A 27,519-nucleotide genomic window follows, 5' to 3' on the forward strand; every position below is an offset into this window, starting at 1 on the left:
TCTAACACTAGCTTCATGTCACACCCCGGTTCAACCCTAATCCTAGCCTACTTTCGTGTCCACACCCCGGTTCAAAAGTAGCCAAAACCCTAGCCTTAGCTTCATGTTCACATCCCTGTTCAACCCATACCCTAGCCTCAATCACAACCCTAACTTTAACCCTAGCTTCATGTTCACATCCCTGTTCAACCCATACCCTTGCCTCAATCACAACCCTAACTTTAACCCTAGCTTCATTTTCACATCCCTGTTCAACCCATACCCTAGCCTCAATCACAACCCTAATCCTTTCCTTGACCTCAACCCATGGTCATATCCATAACCCTATGCTATGCATAGAATAATAATTTCTCAGTTTGACCAAGGTTAGGTGATACAGGACACGGGCAGCAAAACCATCTGAAATCTTCTTGAATGGGTAGAACTTGTAAAATATTAACTTACCCAGTTTGTCCCTTAGGAGGCATACTTTCTCTAGAAATAGAGTGATCACACTGACAAGCTGAACACCGATCTCAAGAGGGAGCCAATGGATCTCCACACACAAACACAATACACACATGACATGAGTACAATTTGTTTATTTCCTATCATCTCAAAAACATAGTTTGTACATTGCTTGCACTTAAAGGTACAAATAATATATCCAGTTTAATATCAGTCCACACTTTAATGAGGTGACCAGAGCGTGAGTGTACTATAGTTTCATGTAAAGCCTCTTCAAGTTCTTTAAAAGCACTTCATAAGTACAATGAATAATAATTATTATTATTGTTATTCATTATTATCATCTTAAGCCTTCATCAGTAATGACATGTTGAAGTGGCTTTTCACCGGCCAGTGGCAGTCATGAATATACTGTACATGATCACAGATGAAGAAGTAGATGACAGGGGATTTGAATGGAGCGACGTCAGTGGTCTCAAACTCAGCAGGATAATGCCTATTATTGATGTACAGGTAAATAATAATGTCTCACACAGACATCATGTTTGAGTTGAGATATTTCCCTTTTTTATCACATAGACTTAATATCAGTACGGCATATGGCATATACTCATTTCCCTGACTATCTTTCACAACACTGCATCTTGACGTATAGTACGAGTTCACCAACAGTTAGCTAACAAGAACAGTATATAGTAAGTAGTACATGAATACATCAGTAGAAAAGGTCAACACGTACAATAAGTAACACACACACACACACACACACACACACACACACACACACACACACACACACACACACACACACACACACACACACACACACACACACACACACACACACACACACACACACACACACACACTTCACCTCACAGCGAATCCCAGATAAAGCACATATTTAGTGTGTGTGATGCTTGCAGTGCCATACAGTACAACAAGAACATTAGAACAGTCACTCTACTGCAGGTATAACTACTAGGAGTACTATGTACAGGAAATCATTCATAGAATATTGCACTTGTTGGCCCATTGCACCCCACAGACAAAGCTATGAGGATGCACTTAAACATAGACAATATACACCTTTATTGATAGAAATATAGATAATTCAATGTCTTCATGCAACTTTTCTGAACCTTAATTTTTCTATGCAGAAACTCTAGACGGTGCAAAACAAACTACAGCCAGTTTTTGGCACAATTATATATTTTTACTATTCTGATTCTAGGTCATTTGTAGCTAAAGGATCAATGTAACTATTCACTTAATATATAGAAGAGATTATCCTTACTGGGATTTACAGGACATTCTCGATGTAAAGGACAATTTGCTTCAGCCAAGGATGGAGTGACAATAATAACATGATCCCTAAGCTTATCAGGGATGTGAAAAAGGTGCACTAGTTTCTTATAAAAGGGAACCCATATACTGGAGCAGGTATATGAAATATGGATGTTTTGTCTGTTTCATAGAATATTGCTGTTTATCCAGTCAGACAGACTATCTATCATGGCTTCAGTATCCATCGGTCATAACATATCATATCTTGGCTGTGTTTAATTTGTGAATTATATGTTTTCATTTCTCTTGAGAAGTGGAAATGAGCAGGTTGGTATTTATTGACATAAATCATGTACTGGAGGCAGCTCTGCAGACTGGTCACTAGGTGGCACAGCCACAAATTCATAAAATCTGATTTTAAACTTACCTTAACCCTAAACTTGACCACATAGCTAAGCCTAATGCATAACCATAACCTTAAATTAAGACCAAAAATCACATGTTTGTTTTCATAAATTTCTACAACATAGACAATTTTGACTTTGCAGCTGGCCTATCTAGCAGAAACCACTCAGTTCTGCCTCCAGGGCAAGATTCAAAACAAGAAATGTCAATCTGCTGGAAATGAGGGAAGGGTTTATTGTTTGGGTAAAGCTAAATGTAAGGGTCTGGGTATAAAAACACAACTTAGGTTATTGGCTATTTGACATCACACTTGTATTATTCTTATTAAGGCTAGGAAAAGAGGATCTATTCAGTTTAGCAGAAATGCAGACACTCATCAGGACTACTACTACAAAACACATGTACAGTATAATACAGTACTCACATAGACACAATGCATGTATAGTATATTCATTAAATGTGAAATAAATGAGGCAGGTGAGCACAAAGGAGAAGAGGCCATGTTGGAAATACTAAAAGGCCACATTTGTTTTTATCCAAGGTAGATGATTGAAAGTACTCACACAGCCACACTCATTAATTTTTCCTAAAACACACAGGCACACGGTCACGCACGCACACACAAACTGCAAACAGAAATCACTACTACCTACCAGTTTGTATACAGTACACTTAATGATATAGTTTGGCTGTGGCAGAAGACTATGTAACAACAATACATACAAAATAAATACAGAAATAGAAGGATAAATAAATGAAAGCACTGATTATAACTGTGTGTCCAGCAGGTTTTACGATGGACAGTAAAAACAGTGACAGCTATGGGTTCTCCTCACAGAATTACAATTGATAACAAGTCTTTGAAGCCAGCTGGAAAGCTACTGTGCAGTACGTGCATTGACCACACATTGAATTCTAAAAGCCTTTACAAGCATCATTTTTGTAAATATGTTATGGTAAGCTAAAGAGAATAATGTATGTTTGTAATGTCCTATTATCAGCCACACTATAATAGGCCTACATCGACTCAGACTTATATTGACCCTCTGTGTTTCCAGGTAAAGGTGTGAAGTGTGTATCTGTTCCTCAACACAGCTATGGAGAGTGACATACATTGATTGCTAGCCTGGTCACTGATCTGTGCTCTTGCCAACTCCACAATTCCATAAAGAGTTGGCAAGAGAGCAGAAACAAACTGTCACCAAGGCTAGTTGATTGCCATTGATGTTCAGTGAAAAAAAGCGGTTGGATAACACACCACACTGTAAAGGAGTTGCTGTGAATTTGACAGTAACTTACAGGCAGCTCAGTGGCAAGTCTAATTCTGTATTTCATATTACAGTACACCTATTATTATATAAATACGGTATCAATGCAAGTACTTGGTAATGACACATACAGTACAATACCGTAAAATGTACCCTATTATACTACAAAAAAAGTTAATTCTACCGTAATCAGAATGAATGAATGGATTAATGAAATTCATTGAGGGGAGGGGTTTGTACTTTACAGTATTTTACTGTAATTACAAGGGAGTGGTGCAACCAAGTTGGCTGCTATGTAAAGTGTTTACACATTATATCATATTTATTAATATTTGTGTTTTGTATCACTTGCCCATCTAGAGGCCTTAACCAAGGTTTCCAAACTGACAGCGACTACAAAACAGACCAAAAGGACCTGGCAACATGCTCAACCACTTACGGTTTGACTTGCTGCCACTCTAATCTGTCCACTATACATTATGAATGAATGGGTCACTATCACCACATAGCAGTCAAATTGGTACAGCATTCTCACATGCAGGTGCAAGCCTCAAAATATGTTAAAGGGAATATTACATTAATGTATGTTTTTCATTAGTCCACCGATGATACAGTCCCTTATTTTTTTGCATGTCAGCAATCAAGTTTTCAAGATAAAGAACTTTCAAAATACCGAAAGTGTCACAGTATGATGCGTTTTCAATATCTTGAAAACTTGAATGCTGACATGCAGAACATTTAGGGACTGATTCAACAGCGAAACAAAAACAAAAATATCATTTTTGAGATGCACAACAATACCATGCACCCATTAGTGGTCAAAAGGTTTTTGGCCATCAAAAGATACGGTATGGTGCTGTATTCTGTGGGGTGGAATTACAGTACCATTCAAAATAAAGCAATGACTTCTCCGACCAAAACGTTTTCCCACAATGTACCATAATATACAGTATGCTGTAGTAAAAAGTTTCAGAGTATTTTACTAATACTCAAAATGACTGAATAAATTACAGTTTTCTGTTACAGTGCAGGATACAGAAAGACAAGTGTGAACAACTCCAGTCCACTAGGGATGAAGTCCTGCTGGTTTTCCTTCCATCCTGGCACTTAATTGATCAACTACTGTCACTGATTGGCCAGACAGTGCACCTACAGCAGCTACACTGGTCAATCTCTGACTAAAAGGCAAGGAGGAAAGTCAGCCTTCACAGCAGCCATCCAGGACTTTAGTTGTGCACCCCTGCTTTAAAGGCCCAGTACAGTAAAACATGTGATTTCCTGTGTTTTATATATATTTCCATACTATGAGGTTGGAATAATACTGTGACTGTGTAAATTATGATAATGCCCTTTTAGTGTAAGAGCAGTTTGAAAAGGCCACCTGAAATTTCAGCCTGTTTTGGTGGAATGGAGTTTTGGCCTGCCTATTGACAACACCAGGCGTTAAATGAGGAAATAGACCAATAAGAAAGAGAGTTCCAAACCTCTCTGCCAATAACAGCTAGTTTTCAGTTTTCCCCTCCCCACTCAGACCACTCCCAAGACCACTTGCCATAGCAAAATTCTTGCTTGAGAAATTGCTCTTTGCTAAGAAGCAATTTTTGTTTATTTTTTACCATTTTAATTGAAAACAATAACAGTAAGGTATTTTATTGTTACCCAGAAATTATATGATATTAAGGTTTTAAAAATATCAGCATTGTACCTTTAAGACTGTCTGTATCCAAAATAACACCCTATTCCCTACATAGTGAACTACTTTTGACAAGAGCACTTTGTGGGTCCTGCTCAAGTAGTGCATTATATAAGGCAGGGGTTCTTAAACTTTTTCAGCTCGAGACCCAAATAAAAAATGTACCATCATCCCGTGAACCAAATCGTCCTCCAACGACTCATATTAAGAAGAAATTGTGTGTGATTATAGATGTATTCTATAATGCTACTCACCTCTCACATGCCCAGGCCCCATTTTGCGTCCCAACCCATAGTTTAAGAAACTCTGAAATAGGTAATAGGATGTAATTTGGGATGCAGACTACATCTAAGGGACTGGGTATCTTGGCGACACAGTAACTGGGAGGAGCCACTAACAGTTGCAGGCGGGCTGCTGGAGGGGCGGGGCGCTGTCTGTCAGTTTGGCGCTGGGTGTTCCCATGGTAACGGCGGTGTCAGTGTCCAGGCTTTCGGACATCCTGTCACAGATGATGTCAACGAGGCGCTCGAAGGTCTGCTTGACGTTGATGTTGTCCTTGGCACTTGTCTCAAAGAACTCAAAACCTGTGAAGGGATAGAGAGACAGAATAATATATTGTTGGTGATGTTTACAAGAAGTAAATTATCCACATTCAGAAATCTCTTGACATAATATCTTAGTGGAAATGTAAGGCTGTCAAATACTGTAGGTCATGCTTACAATAAGTCAATGGACTTACAGAAGCCCATGTAGGCCCAGGTGCTGCGAATCAGGATGAGCTGAAGCATTATAGATCTTCGTATCTATCTGACTGTTGATGTTTCAATGTGTTCATTCTTTTATCTCTGCTTATATAAAGTGTCCCTGATCAATGAAATGACAGCAGCTCACCCAGTTGTTCTGCCAGTTGTCTCCCACTGTCTGCAGCCACCACCCTCTCCTCCTGCATGTCACATTTGTTCCCAGCCAACACCACCTGGGCGTTGTCCCACGAATAGGTCTTAATCTGGGTCGACCTGCACATGCACATGCACATACACACACACATGAACAGAGAAAAACAGGAACTAAAACTCAAAACAGAGCACTGCATCTATCTACTAGACGCTATAAGTGATAAGCTGATACAGTGAAAACAACACACCTCCTATATCATCAGATCAGGACGATGAGGTGCTACAGTAGGACTGGAATCTGGGAGAAACATTTCAGGAACACATTTCCCCTGTGGCCACACAGAAAGAAGGCCAGAGCACCAGCGGAACACAATAATGTACTGTGATGTCAGCACTGCTCAGTCCAGATCAGACTGGTCATAGGAGTTGAGATATAGGTCAATTCACATCTGGCTATTGACTGCTATAACACAAAATGACACCCCAGTCAAAAACAGCTTTTCTGAACTGGGGTTTGCATTAAATGTTTACATATAATTGACCTCTAGGTTAGCCTATAATTAGTGTCAAAATGATTACCGATGTCTATGTTGATCTCTCACAATTATTAGTTATGTGTTTCAATGATCAATAACCAGGAGAGGAGAGAAGAGGAGAGGTGCAGCAGTGTCTATTTCTGTGAACAGCATAGGTGTGCCTTCGTCCCTATTAGGAGACAACTGCGTCATACACAGGAAATTGGTTTGTGTCAGGACACGAGCTCATTCACATAAAGCCTGGCAGGGAAGGAGCCGTTGCCATGGAAACAATGCATCTTTGCCCTAAACCTTGTAACCAGGAAGAATAATAGAGAATGGAATAAAAACCTACCATTAGAAGAAGTATGTTTAGGTTGTTGGATAGAATGATAAAGCATTGTTGTGCTCTGTCTGCTCTATGCTCTAGAGCAGTGGTTCCCAAACATTTTATAGTCCCGTACCTCCATTCAATCCGTACCTCCATTCAACCTCCAGCTGCGTACCCCATCTAGCACCAGGGTCAGCTCACTCTCAAATGTTGTCTTTTGCCATCATTGTAAGCCTGCCACACACACACTATAAGATACATTTATTAAACATAAGAATGAGTGTGAGTTTTTGTCACAACCCGGCTCATGGGAAGTGACAAAGAACTCTGATAGGACCAGGGCAAATAATAACAATAATAATAATCAATAATGTTGCTCTTTATTTAGCCATCTTAAATATAAAACCTTATTTGTTCATCAAAAATTGTGAATTGAAAGGATACACATAACTCTGCAATGTTGGGTTGTATTAAAGAGAGTCTCATTATTTTTCCATACACAGTCTGTGCCAGTATTTAATTTTCATGCTATTGAGGGCCGAGAATCCACTCTCACATAGGTACGTGGTTGCAAAGGGCATCAGTGTCTTAAAAGCGCGATTTGTGTCACGCCCTGACCTTAGAGAGTCGTTTTATTTCTCTATTTGGTTAGGTCAGGGTGTGATGTGGGGTGGGCATTCTATGTTTTATTTTCTATGTTCCTTTATTTCTATGTTTTGGCCGGGTATGGTTCTCAATCAGGGACAGCTGTCTATCGTTGTCTCTGATTGGGAATCATACTTAGGTAGCCCTTTTTCCCTCCTTTCAGTGTGGGTAGTTATCTTTGTTAGAGGCATCATAGCCCTGTTAAGCTTCACGGTCGTTTGTATTGTTTATGGTTTTTGTTGGTGATATTCTAAATAAAAGGAATATGTACGCTCACCACGCTGCGCTTTGGTCCGCTTCTTACGACGTCAGTGACAGAACTACCCACCACAAAAGGACCAAGCAGTGTGGTAAAAAGGAGGACTGGACATGGGATGACATCCTGGACGGCAAAGGATCCTGGACATGGGAGGAGATCCTGGCCGGAAGGGATCGCCATCCATGGGAACAGGTGGAAGTAGCCAGGAAGGCGGAGGCAGCTGGTAAAGGGGCCCATCGTTACGAGGGAACACGGCTAGCTAGGAAGCCCGACCTGAGCCAACTCCCTGTGCTTACTGTGGGGAGAAGCGTGGTACTGGTCAGGCACCGTGTTATGCGATGGAGCGCACGGTGTCTCCAGTGCGCGTTCATAGCCAGGTGCACTACATCCCAGCTCCCCGCTTCTGCCGGGCTAGGGTGAGCATCCAGCCAGGAAGGATGGTGCCGGCTCAGTGCGCCTGGTCTCCAGTGCGTCTCTTCAGCCCAGGATATCCTGCGCCGGCTCTATGCACTGTGTCTCCGGTACGTCTGCACAGCCCAATGCATCCTGTGCCAGCGCCCCGCATTTGCAGGGCGAAGATAACCATCCAGCCAGGACGGGTTGTGCAGGCTCTACGCTCGAGACCTCCAGAGCACCTCCACGGCCCAGTGTATCCGGTGCCTCCACCAAGAACAAAGATGTCTCCCCAGCCTGGTGAGTCCTGTGCCTGCACCTAGAACCAAGCCTCCAGTGATGGTCCATGGCAAGAAGCCTCCAGTGATGATCCATGGAAAGAAGCCTCCAGTGATGATCCATGGCAAGAAGCCTCCAGTGATGGTCCATGGCAAGAAGCCTCCAGTGATGATCCATGGCAAGAAGCCTCCAGTGATGATCCATGGCAAGAAGCCTCCAGTGATGGTCCATGGCAAGAAGCCTCCAGTGATGGTCCATGGCAAGAAGCCTCCAGTGATGATCCATGGCACGAAGCCTCCAGTGATGATCCATGGCAAGAAGTCTCCAGTGATGGTCCATGGCAAGAAGCCTCCAGTGATGATCCATGGCAAGAAGCCTCCAGTGATGGTCCATGGCAAGAAGCCTCCAGTGATGATCCATGGCAAGAAGCCTCCAGTGATGGTCCATGGCAAGAAGCCTCCAGTGATGATCCATGGCACGAAGCCTCCAGTGATGGTCCATGGCAAGAAGCCTCCAGTGATGATCCATGGCACGAAGCCTCCAGTGATGGTCCATGGCAAGAAGCCTCCAGTGATGATCCATGGCACGAAGCCTCCAGTGATGGTCCATGGCAAGAAGCCTCCAGTGATGATCCATGGCACGAAGCCTCCAGTGATGGTCCATGGCAAGAAGCCTCCAGTGATGATCCATGGCACGAAGCCTCCAGTGATGATCCATGGCATGAAGCCTCCAGTGATGGTCCATGGCAAGATGCCTCCAGTGATGATCCATGGCACGAAGCCTCCAGTGATGATCCATGGCACGAAGCCTCCAGTGATGGTCCATGGCAAGAAGCCTCCAGTGATGATCCATGGCAAGAATCCTCCAGTGATGATCCATGGCACGAAGCCTCCAGTGATGGTCCATGGCAAGAAGCCTCCAGTGATGATCCATGGCACGAAGCCTCCAGTGAGGAGTCATGGCACGAAGCCTCCAATGACTGCCTCCAGTCCGGAGCATCCAGCGACGGCCTCCAGTCCGGAGCCTCCAGCGACGGCCTCCAGTCCGGAGCCTCCAGCGAGGGTGCCCAGTCCGGGGACGCAGCAAGCCTGACAGCTTGAAAGACATTTGGACTCTGCAGTGAAAATGGTTAACTTTGTTACAGCAAGGCCCCTGATCTCTCGTGTATTTTCTGCACTATGCAATGATATGGGAAGCGACCATGTAACGCTTTTACAACATACAGAAGTGCGCTGGTTATCAAGGGGCAAAGTATTGCCATGTTTTTTTAAATTGAGAGACGAGCTTAAAGTCTTCTTTACTGACCATAATTTTCATTTGTCTGACCGCTTGCCGTTTCTATGACTGTTTCTCACACGACTGGCCTATCTGGGTGATGTTTTTTCTCACCTGAATGATCTGAATCTAGGATTACAGGAACTCTCCGCAACTATATTCAATGTGCGGTACCAAACTGAGGCTATGATTAAGAAGTTGGAGCTCTTCTCTGCCTGCATGAACAAGGACAACACACAGGTCTTTCCATCAATGTATGATTTATTTTTGTGCAAATGAACTCAAGCTGATGGACAATGTCAAATGTGATATAGTGAGTTGGGTATGCAATTACGTAGGTACTTTCCCAAAACGGATGACACAAACAACTGGATTCGTTATCCCTTTCATGCCCTGCCTCCAGTCCACTTACCAATATTTGAACAAGAGAGCCTCGTTGAAATTGCAACAAGAGGTTCTGTGAAAATATAATTTAATCAGAAGCCACTGCCAGAGTATCCTGCCTTGGCAAATTGTCACGGACGTCGTAAGAAGCGGACCAAAGCGCAGCGTGGTGAGCGTACATATTCCTTTTATTTAGAATGTCGCCAACAAAAACCATAAACAATACAAAACGACCGTGAAGCTTAACAGGGCTATGATGCCTCTAACAAAGTTAACTACCCACACTGAAAGGAGGGAAAAAGGGCTACCTAAGTATGACAATAGACAGCTGTCCCTAATTAAGAACCATACCCGGCCAAAACATAGAAATAAAGAAACACATCACAGAGAAATAAGAAAATGTGAAGAAATGTTAAAAAAAAGAAAGTGAATCACATTTTATTTGGTGTGCCGCCGACGGCATTGCGTACCCCAGTTTGGGAATACCTGGTCTAGAGAAAAAGCTCACTGATTTGAACAGGTCCAGGAAAATACCAGTCATTAGCTACTGTAACTATACTAAACAAAAATAGAAATGCATGTAAAGTGTTGGTCCCATGTTTCATGAGCTGAAATAAAAGATACCAGAAATGTTCCATAAGCACAAAAAGCTTATTTTCACTCAAATGTTGTGCACACATTTGTTTACATCCCTGTTAGTGAGCATTTCTTCTTTGCCAAGATAATCCATCTACCTGACAAATGTGGCATATCAAGAAGCTGATTAACCAGCATGATTATTACACAGGTGTACCTTGTGCTGGGGACAATAAAAGGCCACTCTAAAATGTGCAGTTTTGTCACACAACAAAATGCCACAGATGTCTCAAGTTTTGAGGGAGCAAGCAATTGGCATGCTGACTGCAGGAATGTCCTCCAGAGCTGTTGCCAGATAATTTCATGTTCATTTATCTACCATAAGCTGACTCCAATGCTGTTGTAGAGAATTTGGCAGTACATCCAACAGGCATCACCACAGCAGACCACGTGTAGCCATGCCAGCTCAGGAACTCCACATCCAGCTTCTTCCCCTGCGGGATTGTCGGAGACCAGCCTCCCGGACAGCTGATGAAACTGAGGAGTATTTCTATCTGTAATAAATCCCTTTTCTGGGGAAAAACTCATTCTGATTGGCTGGGCCTGGCTCCCCAGTGGGTGGGCTTATGCACTCCCAGGCTCACCCAAGGCTGCGCCCCTGCCCAGTCATGTGAAATCCATAGATCAGGGCCTAAAGAATTTATTTCAATTGACTGATTTCCTTATATGAACTGTAACTCAGTAAAATTGTTGAAATTGTTGCATCTTTATATTTTTGTTCATATTATATTACACAACCACAGTGAACAGAGATGTTTAACCAGTCTCATTTCTACACATTATGCCCCACACACAATGCCAACACTCTTTTTGTTTCACCTTGAGACAGTTCATAGTTTTGTCAAGTGCATCCATCAAAACATTCTGGTAGACTTTATCCCAGAAAACTATTGTTTGTGACTGATGAAATAGACTCCTCTTGTGTTCTTATTTCCAGTCCTGAATAAATCATGTTGAATCCAGGGTACAGGAAACACACAGTACAGGTTAGTGTAGGTATTCAGTATTCAGATGGAAATAGCTTGTGTGGTTTACAAAGACAGCGATTCATGACTTTGCCCGACCTTCCCAAGGACCCCCACACAGGTGGGCTAGTGGCTCTCTGACAGCAAGCGCTCTAATCAATACGCTTAGATAAGGAGATACAGAAAGGGATGAAGGTCAGCTATTTGGGTCTGTTTCTTCACAGGGAGAAATCTTATACTCATCCTGTCTCAATACAACCCAACAACAACACACCTCTTCTGTTGTCCTTGTCCATAAAGATATGTCGTCTTTCTGAGAATGTGGCTAAGATAAACAGTACTTAATCCATAACATAACATGGCATCTGAAGTTGCTTCCTTCCCTGGTGTATTTCATGATTCATGATGTACTGACACAACATTGCAGTCTTACCAACGTGATGAAAGATGTATTGTTGGTACGTATTGGCTTTCGATGAGAAAATAAACGTATGCTATTCGGCCCCCGTTTTCCTCCTAGAGAGGGTGAAAATGTTTTGCATCCCAGTAAAACTCACCAGTCCTGCACACAATGGAAGGACTCCTCGTTTGTGATGTCATACATAAGGATGAAGCCCATGGCTCCGCGGTAGTAAGCAGTGGTGATGGTCCGGTACCGCTCCTGTCCCGCCGTGTCCTGGAGAGATACAGAACATTATTATTGCTGGTCACAAACAAATGCACATGCATGCACACACAGACACACAGACACACACACACATACACAGTCACACAGATAACTAACAGTTAGTCACAGAGAAAGTCTCCCATCCTTCATGTGTGTATTTATTCTGGACCGGTTTGGCTGGTTGTGATTATCATATGCATAATGCATCGCTGACTGGTTTGGCCGGCTATGATTATCATGTATGCTGCATGGCTGTCATTGATTTGAAGGTCATTATCTATTCACAGATTCTAGAGGTTCAAGTCTCCCCAGTAAAGCCACTGTGGTGGCTGAGGCCTACTGGAAGTACCATATTGTATTATGTAATGTCTATGGGCTTACAGTAAACATATTGTATAGGGGCTATTGATTGTGATAGCTGGTACTCTAGATAGCATATCAGTCATGTAGCAGACTGTCTGATTCATCAAAAGGAAAATGGCAAATGGCCATTTTGTCTGATTTCCAACTCATGTTTGAAGTAGGTCGTTTGAGGGGTCAAAATCCCACTGTCCTTTTGCGAAAACACTAAAACTATCTGTCATCTGTGTTCTGTAGGGGATTCTAAGCCAAAACAGTGCTGGGTTACATTAGCTCCAGAGAGGCCTGCTCTGCTCTGTGTATATGGCTATAATTATGTCTGTGTGGTAGCCAGAGGACATCTCTGACCTTCAAAAGCACACACAGCTCAAAGGCTGCCTCCCTCCATCTCCTTCATACAGCAGCTGGGCTGAGCAATGGAAACCCACAATAATACACACTAACTCATTGATGTATTGTATGTGCACCTACTTATACACATGCATGAGGGTGTACAGGTGTGTGTGTGTTATTTTTTGTACAATACAATATGAACAGTAGACCTATATAATTACTGACTCCTATATAATGTTTTGAAAGGAAATCATTTGAGCCTTTTTCACACATTGTGCTAATGGTTCTCTTGTTTGGCAGACTGTGACATTACTTTACATTAAACATGAATCTAGACAATGCTTTGACTGCAGACTTTCCTCTTGGCTGAATACTGAGGACATACTGTATGCATCCACACACTTCATTACTATATCGATTCAGGGCAAAGTGCTTGACGATGACCTTTTTTATCTCTGGGTTATTTGAGTGTGTAGCTTTGCTTGTTCTTAGCTAAAAGACACAGCAAGACAGAAAAATCCTGCTGAGTCCAGTGAACAGGAGTTCCATTAGAAACTACCTGACTGAGTTTGTTTATGCATCACAATGGACCACAGTGTGAATAAGCCCAAGAAATGGACAGAACATTTAGTACAGTCAGTGCAGAGTGACAGTAGGGATTGAATCTTACTGGTCAATTCTGGTATACTGTGGCTCGTCAGGAATAGTACAGTACTCAAACATGATTATGATAATACATAAAACTATAACCAGTAAACGTAACTGTATTTGCAAATGACTATGACACACTATTTCACGTGATTAATATTGTAAATCCAACAAGGACATCATCCATTATTATAAAATGACCACTGAAGGAACAGTTCTCTCAAAACGCCCAATTAGACAACCTAGAGGTATTCATTTGAATGCTCTCTCTGGCAATTATGCCTCTGTTAGAACCTGCTTGTCTTTCCTTCACTGACAAAAAACAATTGCCCTTATTACTCAGAATTTAAACTGTTTACATTCAACCCTGCTTTTCTGCTTCCTGATAAAGTGTGCGTGATTTGTGTCCCATGCAAATCAGCTGATTAACTGCTACAGTCCTGTCTGGGACCAATGAATTGGTGGAACAGACATTAAATATGACAGCGAACAGCATTGCCTCTCTAAGAGAGAGAAAGAGTGGGTGTTTGGAGGAAGAAGGCTTTAAACTGAAGCCTTATCTGCCTCAGAGCTGCTCACAAACAAACTCTTCCATCTCCGAAACCTCCTAATTAAAATAGCCTTAGGCAATGTCGGCCAACCACAGGAGGGGAACACAGTCTGAGAGGAGTGTTATTCAGTGATGATGTCCTTCAGCTAAGGGTTACAAGCATCCTGCTAACGATGACACATCCATCTGTCTCGGTTCTCTACATTGCCCTGTCTCGGTTCTCTACATTGCCCTGTCTCGGTTCTCTACATTGCCCTGTCTCGGTTCTCTACATTGCCCTGTCTCAGTTCTCTACATTGCCCTGTCTCGGTTCTCTACATTGTCCTGTCTCGGTGCTCTACATTGCCCTGTCTCGGTTCTCTACATTGCCCTGTCTCGGTTCTCTACATTGCCCTGTCTCGGTTCTCTACATTGCCCTGTCTCAGTTCTCTACATTGCCCTGTCTCGGTTCTCTACATTGCCCTGTCTCGGTTCTCTACATTGCCCTGTCTCAGTTCTCTACGTTGCCCTGTCTCGGTTCTCTACATTGCCCTGTCTCGGTTCTCTACGTTGCCCTGTCTCGGTTCTCTACATTGCCCTGTCTCGGTTCTCTACGTTGCCCTGTCTCGGTTCTCTGTGTTGCCCTGTCTCGGTTCTCTACATTGCCCTGTCTCGGTTCTCTACGTTGCCCTGTCTCGGTTCTCTGTGTTGCCCTGTCTCAGTTCTCTACATTGCCCTGTCTCGGTTCTCTACATTGTCCTGTCTCGGTGCTCTACATTGCCCTGTCTCGGTTCTCTACATTGCCCTGTCTCGGTTCTCTACATTGCCCTGTCTCGGTTCTCTACATTGCCCTGTCTCAGTTCTCTACATTGCCCTGTCTCGGTTCTCTACATTGCCCTGTCTCGGTTCTCTACATTGCCCTGTCTCAGTTCTCTACGTTGCCCTGTCTCGGTTCTCTACATTGCCCTGTCTCGGTTCTCTACGTTGCCCTGTCTCGGTTCTCTACATTGCCCTGTCTCGGTTCTCTACGTTGCCCTGTCTCGGTTCTCTGTGTTGCCCTGTCTCGGTTCTCTACATTGCCCTGTCTCGGTTCTCTACGTTGCCCTGTCTCGGTTCTCTACATTGCCCTGTCTCGGTTCTCTACGTTGCCCTGTCTCGCATTCAATCACTCTAGGCGTTGTTCATACAGATAAGCGTCACAAGCCACCTCAAATGTAATTGTGACTGGATCCTAGTTGACTCATAGAAATCTATAACAATGTAGAAGTCAGTATACCAGTTGCTTGGTAACCATAACAGGAATGGACAAAAAGATTTGAAGCAGAAAACAATTATGTTTGTTAAGTTTAACTACAAGTGTGTTTTCTGAAAACAATTTACCCAGGAGAAATGGAGGGAATGAATGTTTGGCCAACCATGAGCCATCTAGTTACAACCTGTCACAGTGCTAGATAGTTATTGATCAAGAGTAGGGGACAGGGGAAGGGGCCTGGCTATGGATTGACAGTCTAATGTGGTTTACAGACCAGGGTCATTCGGTTAAAAGAAAGGGAGATTAGACAGGGGAGTTTATTTTTCCAGACTCCCCTTAACAATTAGTAAAGGCTTTTGTTTCATGTTCAATAGAACCTCCATTAGCCCACTGTTAGGTTAGTCCTCCAAAAACTCCTTGAGAGGCTAGAATTCAAATGACATGAGAAGACAGCGATTATTTCAATAGTTACGAGCCCCTTGGGAATGAATGAGAGTGCATAATTGTAATGATGAGAGACTGACAATGTCTGAAATAGATTGACTACTCTAGGCTGATGCTGAGCCCCTGTAAGAGAAGAATGAATTTGCCTCTAGAGGCTGATTTATGGTCTCTTGTGTATTTTTCCTTCTAATGGTTAATGTTAGGGTTGGGATAATGTCAACTAGATCTGTGCCTGCGGGCAACTTCTAACAGGAGCCTATAGTTCCTATGACTACTGTAGGTCAGGATGTCTCCTAATATGCATACTACTTATGAGCTAGCGGCAATACGCTGGTGATATCAAAATAGATTTCAATGAGAGATACAAAGTATTGAGTTTCTCCATGATGTCATGCAAAGAAGTAAGTTGGTGTGTGGTTTCAAAGGCAGAATCATCTTGAAAAGCTCAGCACTGCTTAATGGCTTTTCTGGCCATTGTTAAACTGTTTTGAATGTAGCCATTTTACAGCACTGGTCATCTACTAAAACTGGCATTCACATGTTGAGCTTAATACTGTTGAGTATTTAGATCAAATGATCAAAATCACTGTTCATTAACCAAGGCAAGATAAGATCAATATTGCAGTTGAATGAATAGCTGATATTTGTCCAAACTGTAGTTGAAAAGCTATACTTACATTAGACATGATCTATTACAATAGTAAGTACCCTGGACTTTAGAGACAGACTTACCCAGATCTGCAATTTGATCCTCTTGTCATTCTTGTAGACAGTCTTGACTTTGAAGTCGATGCCCACAGTGCTGACGAAGGCTGAGGTGAAGGCGTCGTCAGCGTAGCGGAAAAGGAAGGAGGTTTTACCCACACTGCTGTTCCCAATGATCAGCAGCTTGAACATGTAATCAAAGTTCTGGTCCCCGCCCTCCTTCCCTTGAGTGGTCCCCTGAGTGGCAGACATCTGGTAATATCAGGAGTCACAGTGTAAAAGGTCATGACAAACTTAAAATCAACTAATTGGAATTAGAAATTATACTATTTAAGGTTTAGAAATGTTGCATGGAGGAGGGACGTCAAGGACGTGTAAAAGAAGAATAAATTATTAGACTAATCACACACAGACCCAGCCTGGTTTCATAGACTAGACATAACATTGTAAACGTAAATCCTGTGACACTTTAACATTTTAGCTAATTATCAACTTTTCAACTACTTACTACTTTTTAGCTACTCTGCAACTACTTAGCATGTTAGCTAAACCTTCCCCTAACCCTAACCTTAACCCTTTTAGATAACCCTTCCACTAACCTTTACCCTTTAACCTTTAACTCCCAAACGTAATCAATATATATATATATATATATATATATGCCATTTAATCCTTACCTTAACCTTAACCCTAACCTCTAAACCTAACCCCTAGCCTAGCTATATTAGCCAGCTAGCTAACGTTAGCCACCTAGTAACATATCATACGTTTTGTAAATTGTTTACATATTCTACCTTTTGCAAATGTGTAACATATTGTACATTTGGAAAATTTGTAATGTAACGGATGTGAAACGGCTAACTAGAAGTAGTGGTTCCCCTTTCTCTGCAAGGGCCGTGGCTTTTGTGGAGTGATGGGTAACGATGCTTTGTGGGTGACTGTTGATGATGTGTGCAGAGGGTCCCTGGTTCGAGCCCAGGTTGGGGCGAGGGGACGGTCTAAAGTTATACTGTTACATTGGTGCCGTGACCCGGATCACTGGTTGCTGCGGAAAAGGAGGAGGTCAAAAGGGGGGTGAGTGTAACGGATGTGAAATGGCTAGCTAGTTAGCGGTGGTGCGCGCTAAATAGCGTTTCAATTGGTGATGTCACTTGCTCTGAGACCTTGAAGTAGTGGTTCCCCTTGCTCTGCAAGGTCCGCGGCTTTTGTGGAGCGATGGGTAACGATACTTCGAGGGTGACTGTTGTTGATGTGTTCGCGCCCCGGGTATGTGCGAGGGACGGTCTAAAGTTATACTGTTACAGTAACATATAATATAAATTGTAATTCGTAACATATATCATATACGAAATGGGTGGTGAACAACCACAAAATGAATACATACCATACAAAACGTAACATTTCATACTAAATGGAGTGTCTCTGATTAACGTAAGACTAATATGAAATGCTCAGACCAGATTGACACCAGTCTCTCAGTTAGGTGTTAAAAGCACAGACTGTGTGTCTGATAGCAGATGGCTTTGTGGAATAAACCAGAAAAGCACTACACACCCTGGGGAATTGAAGAGTCCACCTGTGTTCTACATCCTCACATCTATATGCCTGCCAATGAACATCAGACAGATCCTTCACAAGGTGTTTGATCAATTAGGCTTTCATTTATCAAGGGGTATGCCAATCAATTCTACAATCCAATTACTGACTCTAGCAAATACAAAATGTGGAATGTTGAATCGTTCTTGCAAAATTCTCCATCATTTGTCAGCATTCTACAAAAATACAACTAGGCTACAGCAGACATCTTTGTTCCTAATAGCCTTAATGTTTTCACTGTGCCCCAGCAATCTGCCATGTCAAGCATGTGCCTGTTCTGTTTGTTCTGTTACACGAAGAATGATGCTTTCGGTTTTACATCAAGCAAGTCTACAATTGCACTATTAACAACACTGTACAATGTTTCGTAAACAAAATGTCATTTTACCTTACGCAATAAGCTATACAAGGACACCTCATTTTAGGTGTTTAATGCGCTAATTTCCATTTTAAAATGTTATGATGACGACGAAAATACAGGCTTCCATTTTGCTACACAGATGTAGTCCTCTTAAATTGGATGAAACCTTGGAAATGTTGGATAATCGCAAATACACTGTAATCTATAGTAGCCGCCCTAGGTCAATCAAGTTCTTTCCGAAATTATATCACAGTCTAGAAAAATTGACATGATGTAAAAAACATATCTGACGACATTATAGCAAACAAACCTCAGTCGAAGGCTTCGTGTCAGTCAGTGGCTTTTCCTAGTTTATATATCTGGCTGTTGTTATATAAATTCTTACTGTTGGACACGGTTCTGTTTGAGCCGATGCAATTTCAGCACCTCGGAGCTGTCCCGGTGTTTTCCCGAAGCTGAACGGTTGGAAAGCGTTGTAAGCACATTCAACGACGTCAAAGTTCACAATATGGGGCTTGTAGTCTTTATAATGCAAAAAGCGCTCCAGGAGATTGGAATATTAAAGCAATGTGACTACATCATTCAGCATACAACACAGTCACTTTGACAACTGCTGTGGGCCTGCATTACTCTTGATAAGCTCAAGAAAACCATTTAAAACTACATGAAGACTGCATGAACATTTAAAAAAAATCTTTTTGTGGCCATTTTCATTTTACTAATGAAGTATTTTGGCAACTATAACATTTCCTATGTGGCATTAGCAAGAACAATGCTTGCTTTTAGAATAAACAATATTACATTTCACAAATGTGCGTTTAGTCTACTACATTAATTTGATCAATGTAATGATGATGTGTATTTGGAGTTCTGTATAGCCTCATTAAACCTGGATACTATACAGATAGATGCTGGTAAGATCTTACCTTTCCGTATAAATCCATGTAGGCTGTGCTACCCACTAATAAATAAATAAAACAAACTGTGATATGAGCCAAATGTTAATGAAAACAGTAAACCTCGACCGATATTACAAGACCTTCTTTCTGAAATTAATTATTTGTGAAGTCAATAATGGCTACTCGTTCTGAGCATCACTGCCGTCAGTCTCTCAGCCCCCGCCCAGAAATCATGCTCCGCTTCAGAGAACAGTAAACAGAACAGGAGGTGCTGGTGCACATGATTGATAGCGTCTCTGGCAGCGGTGTGCCGGGGTTAAGCAGATGGAGTCAAGATGTGCAACAATGTGTCAGTTAAAATTATGCCTTTATCATCATTTTGGAAAATAGATAAGATCATAATGGAAAAATCATATAGGGGTAGGCCTATACAGCGAAATGCAGCAAATTCAAACATCTAGGTATGGTCTTTATGAGATTTACAATATTGTCTTTAAACTTTGGATGGGGGGATGTTAGAAAATGTGGGAAATATTGTGCCAATGTCACACAAACTTGGATAGTAATTATAGTAAATAGTAATGTACAATTAACAATGTCTACACTGTATTTCTGATCAATTTGATGTTATTTTAATGGCTTTTCTTTAAAAAACAAGGACATTTCTAAGTGACCCCAAACTTTTGAACGGTAGTGTATATATGGATGTCGATTAAGGCAGCCCCCCGCACCTCTCTGATCCAGAGAGGTTGGGTTAAATGCAGAAGACACATTTCAGTTGAATGCATTCAGTTGTACAACTGACTAGGTATCCCCCTTTATATTACCAATATACAATAATATGTCATCATAGTCTTCAGCCCCTCCACATTTCATTCAGCCCATTTATAATCTGTGCCAGGCTCACGTGGTTACTGTTCTAGACAACTGGACCGCACCTGTTCTCTGTTGCTATTTCTGGTCTGACTCGCCTGAGTGTCAGTCTGTTTGTACTTTCATGCCACCTCCCTGTCACTCATGGCCATGACAAACAATGCCAGCAATGGAGTTGGCAAGAGTACAAACCATTCTGGGACCAGGCTATCCCATGGTTACAATTGTGATCAACGAGACCACACCTAATCGATGTTGCTATTTCTTACAGTCCTGAGGAGAACAACATGCTGGGAGGAATCAGGTTGTCAGACTAGTCTGAGTTAAGGTCACAATAATCTTCTGTATTTTGCACATGTCATTATTATAATAGGCTGAATCTACTGCACACCCAAAGCTGATTTGTGAAGGTGCTGCAGACAAAAGGCAAACCTGGAGAAACAGGAAAAAGTCTCTGCACACTTCCAGTGCCATTATGATAATAAATATGACTTTGAAGTCTTCCATGTTGCCCTATAAAGCATAATTAATTTGGCCTACATCTGACTAGATTGTGTTATGTAAAATATAAGTGTTTCGGACATTATATCTGATTAAAATGTTATATTGGGTTACTTAACGACACTACCAGACACAACTAAAGTTAGATAATGAGATAGACAGGCAATTTCATTGGCTGTAGCGTGGCCACTACCCATTCTTTAGTTGTTGGTAACCTCAGTTATGGAATGAAATTACCTATCCATGTACCAGGAACGGATTTGATTGGGTGTGTTATTTATTAATGACTCATGGGCGGAAATTAAGCGTTTGGCCATTTGATTGATGTCTACTGGCCGCCTGAATGGCTCATTGACCTATAAAATAAGGGATTGCTGAAACGGGGGCGAGTCAGGTAGGTCGCAGTTGCAAAGCCTAATGTGCGTGTTTTACTAAATTGTAGCCTATTTGTGCAACTATCTTAAGTAACCAATTTATGTCGTGCAATAATATTACAACACATGTTTTCTCGTCTACAAATGTGTCTGCAAAATGTTCTATAAAACATACATAAGCTTACAGAATCAACGTGTATAACATATGTGGGAAATATCTTGCTAAACATCTTGGGTAATGATCAACTCACCAATATTAACGCATGCATTGATATAGTAGCAAATTCGCTTTGAACAATTGTTATGTTTGAAAAGATTTTGATGACTGAAGTTTCGTAAACAAAAGTTTTCTAGATATTGCTTTGCACGATCATATAACACTATGGCACCCTCTGCTGGGGGCTTGAATCCTTGCATGTCTATTGAATTACTTTATTAATTGTCGATGTCTATGACACGTTGCAAATGTCAATATCAGAGAAACTCTATTTGCATTGCTTTACAACTACTTTGAATGCCGGCAAAAACTTTTGTGTTCAGATATTTATTTATGATTGTGTCAAAAATAAACAGTGAATCAAGACATTAAGCCTATCCCTGTCTACCTGACTGTTGCCTCTGCTGTTTTTATTGGCCTAGTACAGTACAAATGTGGATGCTAACCACTGCTTTATGTAGCCTAATAGAGACAGTTTATCATGGAGGACTCCACAGAATTCATTCTCCAGGATCAAGGCTCCAGGATGGTCCATAGCAGTAAGGACAACCCCATCCTGACAGTTGCTACTGGGGCTTTGCTCGCTGGCCTCTACGGCATGTGGACTATGTTTGCCCTTCCTGGCTTCCGCAAAGTTCCAAGAAGACTCAAGGTACATCTCATTCACATGAATGTGCTCAGGAAGGGCAGTGAAATCAATAAACAGTAATACTCTTAAGAATGCTTAGCTGCTTGTCTTGGAATGCTCCATGTGTGTTTCATGGTGCCTTCAAATTAAGAAAGGGGTGTATGTGGTAAGTCAAATATTTTTAGAAGAACAATTTGGTAAGTCATATTTGTTGGTTGTTTTTTCAAATTACGCCATGATGCAGTGTTTTTGATTAATGGATCCTGTGCTACTCTCTTCACCATCAGTTCATCATCATCATCAGACAAGAGCACTTTATCGTCAGGCACAGTTGATCACGAATTGGGGTAATACCAACCAAGGGATTTTTACAGTAGTGTTTTATTAGTCTACAACTGTAAAACCCCAAGGGATAAGTATGTCCTACCTAGAACCAATTAAGGTGATATACAACTCAGTGGTGTCTCCCACATACCCTGTCCCCTAGCCTGAGTCCCAGTCTGTTTGTGCTACATGCCAACTTCTTGTCAATCGATGTCATGTTTGGCTGGACAATGACCAATGGAGTTAGAAAAAATACAAACAGTTCTGGGACCAGGCTAACCGTCTCCCATATTATTGACTGGCAATTATTATTTTCATACAGGTGCCTTACCTGCCCTCGAGTAAAGCTCAGATCGTAAACGTCATGCAGCTGCTGGAGGGACGCAGAGGCCAACTAGTTGATCTGGGATCAGGAGACGGGAGACTGGTGAGTTGGCTCTGGTGAAATAAAACTCTCTGCTATGAACAATAGAGGCGGTGTTCCAAATAGCACCCTCTCCCCTATATTCTGTACTTCTTAGAGGACTATATAGGGAATAAGATGCTATTTGGGACACATACCGTGTCTGACACTTACATTTCTCTCTGTTCTAGCAAGGGATCTTGTGTGGCGAGGACAACAAGCAACAGACAAATTATAGTGAAGTCCCTCTTTGGCTGCAGTGAAGTTATAGGTAGTTGTATGACTCAACTTTCCTCTACCTTCTTGTCTTAGGTGTTTGCTGCCTACTCTGTTGGCCTCCAGTGTACTGGATTTGAGATCAACTCCATGTTGCTGGCATATGCTAGAGTGAAGGCACGCTGGACAGGAGTACCACCGAGCCAGGCAAACTTTGTCAACAAGGACTTCTGGAAGGTACAGTATAGTTCTTTAACATTGTGTTTAATAGACACATACTCTTTACTAAATGTGTTTTCTCTCGTTTGACAGACTGATTTGTCAAACTACAACAATGTGACTGTATTCCTAGCCCCAGGATTGGTAAGCGCTCTATCCATGCTAGGCCTCCGCACAGCAAGAACAATTCCTGCTCTTATAATACGATTATTTCTACAATTAGATTTTTAATAACTAAATTATATTCAAACAGTCTTAACTCAGAAATTATTGGTTATGCTGGATCATTTGACAAGAGAGTGTTGATCTGATTGGTTGATGACTAAAACCAGCCTCTCTGATTGGTCCTCAGATGGAGGTGCTGTGTGAGAAGCTTCTGAGGGAGCTTCCTGATGACGCGTGTGTCGTCGCCTGCCGCTTCCCCTTCCCCCAGTGGCCTCACCGAGCCTCGCAGGGCGACGGCCTCGACCAGGCCTGGGCCTATGACATCAGCACTGTACGCTCAGCCCTGGGCCAGGCATGACCCTATGACCTTATACTGTGCATCGATGACTGGATTAATCCTAATGTCATTCACTGGTTCACACCAAACCCAATATATGCTAATTGTCACCCCAAATCAAACCCAGTATCGCCAACTGCTTCTGTCTTTGTGGACATTTTATTTTTTGATTTATTCAAAAGGCACTCGCACATCTGAGCTATCTTTGTTGCAGGTGCATGGTAACAGTTGAACAAGATTAGAAAAAAGAAGAAACCAGCACAATGCTCTTGATAGTATCACTGCTCTTTAATAAGCTCTACGTATCGGCCTCATGGCCTTCCTCAGAGCATTTGTGAGTTAAAAAAAATGTTTTTACACCCTTATGTAGACATAGCTCCACCCACATCCGTTCAATGCATCGAATGGGATTGGAGTTGAGGGAAAATTCTTAGAATATTTATGTTATATTGGTTATATTTTGTAATGCTTATAACAATATAACTTTAAACCGTCCCCTCGCCCATACCCGGGCTCGAACCAGGGACCCTCTGCACACATCAACAACAGTCACCCACAAAGCATCGTTACCCATCACTCCACAAAAGCCGCGGCCCTTGCAGAGCAAGGGGAACCACTACTTCAAGGTCTCAGAGCAAGTGACGTCACCGATTGAAACGCTATTTAGCGCTAACTAAGCTAGCCGTTTCACATCCGTTACGCTTACTTAAGTGTTAACATAAAATATATTAAACGGGTGTTGTTGGAAGTAGACTAAAGTGCAGCGTGGTCAGCTACATTTTCCTTTTATTGTAAAATGTCGGCAACAAAACAACAAACGAAAGCAACAACCGTGAAGCTTACAGGGCTAACTGCCACAAACAAAGTTAACTACCCACACTGAAGGAGGGGAAAAGGGCTACCTAAGTTTGATTCCCAATCAGAGACAACGATAGACAGCTGTCCCTGATTGAGAACCATACCCGGCCAAAACATAGAAATAAAGAAACAGAGCACAAAACATAGAATTCCCACCCCACATCACACCCTGACCTAACCGAATAGAGAAATAAAACGTCTCTCTAAGGTCAGGGCGTAACAACACGTCTGTCAAACCACAATGAGGACATCAACCCATCAAGCAAGTTTTCATAAATCATTGGTTACAGCGCAAAAAAACAGAGTAATTTGAAATGGTGGCATTAATTCATGTTCACATTTACAACATAACGTATAAAGGCATTACATCATTAAGTCCTTTAGGAAATAATGTCTGGAGGGTGAAAATCCCAAAACAATTGTCTTTTGCTCAGTGTTATCTATATCGCCTCCCATGTCTGATATCTTCACTTTCTCTATGCCACAAATTCTAAAGGTAGAAATATAATGTTTTTGGTCTTTAACATGTACTGTGACTAGATAATGCCTGTCGTTTCTCCTGATTGAACTATTACGTTCACTAATTGTCTGTTTGAGAGAAGCAGAGGTTTAACCTACAGAACACAGCCCACGTGGACTTTTAATCATGTAAATAACATGGGTGGTGGAGCACGTAATGATGTCATTTATTTGGAACCGTTTTCTTGTATGTGGGTGGCAGAAATATTCACACTCCATCATATTGTTGCACTGTGCACCATTCAGAAGATGGCGTTAAAGAGCCCGGCTCATTTTCTTTTGTGGCTGGCAGTTGGCATGCACCAATTTCTCGCGAAAATTCCTTCCTCCTATATACAATAAAACGTGGATTCTTAAATTCAGCTGGCAGAGCTGGGTCCGATGATAAAACATGCCAGTGTTTCCTGACATCATATCCCACTTTGCGCGAGTGCAAAGTATATGTGGAGGTGAACATTACAGAGTGTTCTTTAGCTTTAGTGGATCTTTTTTGTAGCAGTTCATCTCGTGTTTTCACTCATTCCAAATGAAGAGCTTCATCCACACATTGTAATACTAGCAAGAGCAGTTTGTTGATTTATTGAACAATATATGAAGGGTGAGGTGTGTGCCAAGCTTCATTGGTCAAATGTAAAGGAATGGAATTATAAACATGTCCTTACACTGTAATTAAACCAGGTGCCAGATACTCTATGTCCCATGAGAACAAATATGCAGATAATTTGAAGTATTAGTATCCCACTGTGGTGTGAAAGTAAGGTTGCAAACTGTGAGAGAAATTAATACAATTCTATTTTCTGGATGATGTTGACAATGTTTTTTGTTCCCTGGTGGGTTATTGTCTTATAAAATGTCCATTCTGTAGGACCTAGTCATTTTAACTTCCACTGAGTTACAGGAGGCTACTATGGAAAAAGCTAGAAGAGCATTAGTTATCCAAGCTAATCACTGTACTGGCCAGTGTGCATTGATATAGAGGTTAGAGCAGGACATACAGTAGAGAGCCCAGCATTTGTCTGACTTCATATCATATCATCCCCTTCTCTAACTAAAAAGGCACGTTAATTCTATTGTCTTTCCACATGCCAAGCAGGCAGGAGAGAGCAGAGGAACAGTAGAAGACCAGTGAGGGAAGCACAGGCAAATTCTTAAGCCAACTCCTGTTGTTTAGATGTGGAGGGGGTGGGGGCTTTGCACGTCTCCCCCTTAGTCAGCAGACAGAAGCAGTCACACAGGAGGTGGGAAGGTTTTTGCATCCCAACTGGCACCCTATTTCTTATATAGTGTATTACTTTTTACCAGGGCCCATCGGTATCATGTCAAAAGTAGTGTGCTATTGTAACGTCGTTCTTCGTTTGTAGAAAGAGTCGGACCGAAATGCAGCGTAGTGGTTACTCATGACTTTAATAGAAAAAGTGACACATGAAATAACTATACAAAATACAAAACAACAAACGGAACGTGAAACCTAATTACAGCCTATCTGGTGAAACTACACAGAGACAGGAACAATCACCCACGAAATACAAAGCGAAACTCAGGCTACCTAAATACGGTTCCCAATCAGAGACAACGAGAATCACCTGACTCTGATTGAGAACCGCCTCAGGCAGCCAAGCCTATACAACACCCCTAATCACAGGGAGTTTGCGCAGGTCTCCTACCTGGCATAGCCATACTCCATTTAAGTCCCCCCCCCAATATTTTTTTTTTCCCTCGTATCGTCGGCTCCTATCTCCGGCTGCCTCTGCTTTCCTTAGTGCCTCCACCTGTTCCCATGGGAGGCGATCTCTTCCGGCCAGTATCTCCTCCCAAGTGTAACAACCTTTACCATCCAACACGTCTTCCCATGTCCATTCTCCGAATAATTCATCCTCCTTTTGCTGCTCCAGCTGTCGCTGCCTGTTTCCACGCCACTCGGTCCGTGTGTGGTGGGTGATTCTGTAACGTCGTTCTTCGTTTGTAGAAAGAGAGTCGGACCGAAATGCAGCGTAGTGGTTACTCATGACTTTAATAGAAAAAGTGACACATGAAATAACTATACAAAATACAAAACAACAAACGGAACGTGAAACCTAATTACAGCCTATTTTTTAAAACATTTTTAAATAAAAAATTATTTATTATCTTCAATACCATTCATTCTTTACAACTCATAATTTACATACATACTCAAATAATGGAATTTTAATTAAACTAATTAAACTAAACATAAACCCCAAACAAAACCTCAGGGGAGCATCTTCCCTCCCCGTCACCCTACAAAATACCTTTCCCTATCTCCCCGTCCCTAATCTATCCCCTTACAAATCTAAATGACACCCAGCCCTAAACCCCCCTTCCACCTCTCCAGAGCAGCATGCTGCCCCCACTTCCTCTCCTCCCTCTTCATCCTCCCCCTCAAATCTCCTTC

At 42.0% G+C, this 27,519-nt stretch overlaps 2 protein-coding genes across 4 annotated transcripts; one reads left to right on the plus strand and one right to left on the minus strand.

Moving 5' to 3' along the window:
* Positions 1–565: 565 nt before the first annotated feature.
* Positions 566–19,684, minus strand: rab3c (RAB3C, member RAS oncogene family). 2 transcript variants are annotated; one of them, XM_035736253.2, is made up of 5 exons: positions 19,500–19,684; positions 16,644–16,868; positions 12,236–12,354; positions 5,992–6,116; positions 566–5,684 (listed from the first exon to the last, which is right to left on the minus strand). In XM_035736253.2, exons 1-5 carry the CDS (start codon positions 19,515–19,517, stop codon positions 5,494–5,496), a joined length of 678 nt encoding a protein of 225 aa, XP_035592146.1. In that variant the 5' UTR covers positions 19,518–19,684; the 3' UTR covers positions 566–5,493. The 2 variants fall into 2 exon arrangements, with proteins under 2 accessions (XP_035592146.1, XP_035592147.1); XM_035736254.2 differs by lacking the exon at positions 19,500–19,684 and adding an exon at positions 18,884–19,028.
* Positions 19,685–21,078: 1,394 nt separating this feature from the next.
* Positions 21,079–25,908, plus strand: si:dkey-190g11.3 (uncharacterized protein LOC567059 homolog). Of its 2 annotated transcripts, XM_035735245.2 has the most exons (6): positions 21,079–21,240; positions 21,899–22,089; positions 22,712–22,816; positions 23,105–23,245; positions 23,321–23,371; positions 23,580–25,908. In XM_035735245.2, the coding sequence occupies exons 2-6, from the start codon at positions 21,919–21,921 to the stop codon at positions 23,748–23,750; spliced, it is 639 nt and encodes a 212-aa protein (XP_035591138.1). In that variant the 5' UTR covers positions 21,079–21,240; positions 21,899–21,918; the 3' UTR covers positions 23,751–25,908. The 2 variants fall into 2 exon arrangements, with proteins under 2 accessions (XP_035591138.1, XP_035591139.1); XM_035735246.2 differs by lacking the exon at positions 21,079–21,240 and having other exon boundaries at positions 21,251–22,089.
* The last annotated feature ends 1,611 nt before the right edge of the window (positions 25,909–27,519 follow it).

The sequence above is a fragment of the Oncorhynchus keta genome, chromosome 25, assembly GCF_023373465.1.
Source record: "Oncorhynchus keta strain PuntledgeMale-10-30-2019 chromosome 25, Oket_V2, whole genome shotgun sequence".
NCBI classification, from domain to species: Eukaryota; Metazoa; Chordata; class Actinopteri; order Salmoniformes; family Salmonidae; genus Oncorhynchus; species Oncorhynchus keta.

What these genes read in the sequence shown, in the direction of transcription:
- rab3c (XM_035736253.2), bottom strand. An exon ending in GGATCAAATTGCAGATCTGG is followed by an intron (nt 12,355 to 16,643) that starts GTAAGTCTGTCT and finishes GTATCTCTCCAG; the next exon opens with GACACGGCGGGACAGGAGCG. An exon ending in ACAACTGGCAGAACAACTGG is followed by an intron (nt 5,685 to 5,991) that starts GTGAGCTGCTGT and finishes ATCCCTTCACAG; the next exon opens with GTTTTGAGTTCTTTGAGACA.
- si:dkey-190g11.3 (XM_035735245.2), top strand. Translation starts at nt 21,919, where the DNA reads ATGGAGGACTCCACAGAATTCATTCTCCAGGATCAAGGCTCCAGGATG. An exon ending in AAGTTCCAAGAAGACTCAAG is followed by an intron (nt 22,090 to 22,711) that starts GTACATCTCATT and finishes ATTTTCATACAG; the next exon opens with GTGCCTTACCTGCCCTCGAG. An exon ending in GATCAGGAGACGGGAGACTG is followed by an intron (nt 22,817 to 23,104) that starts GTGAGTTGGCTC and finishes TTCTTGTCTTAG; the next exon opens with GTGTTTGCTGCCTACTCTGT.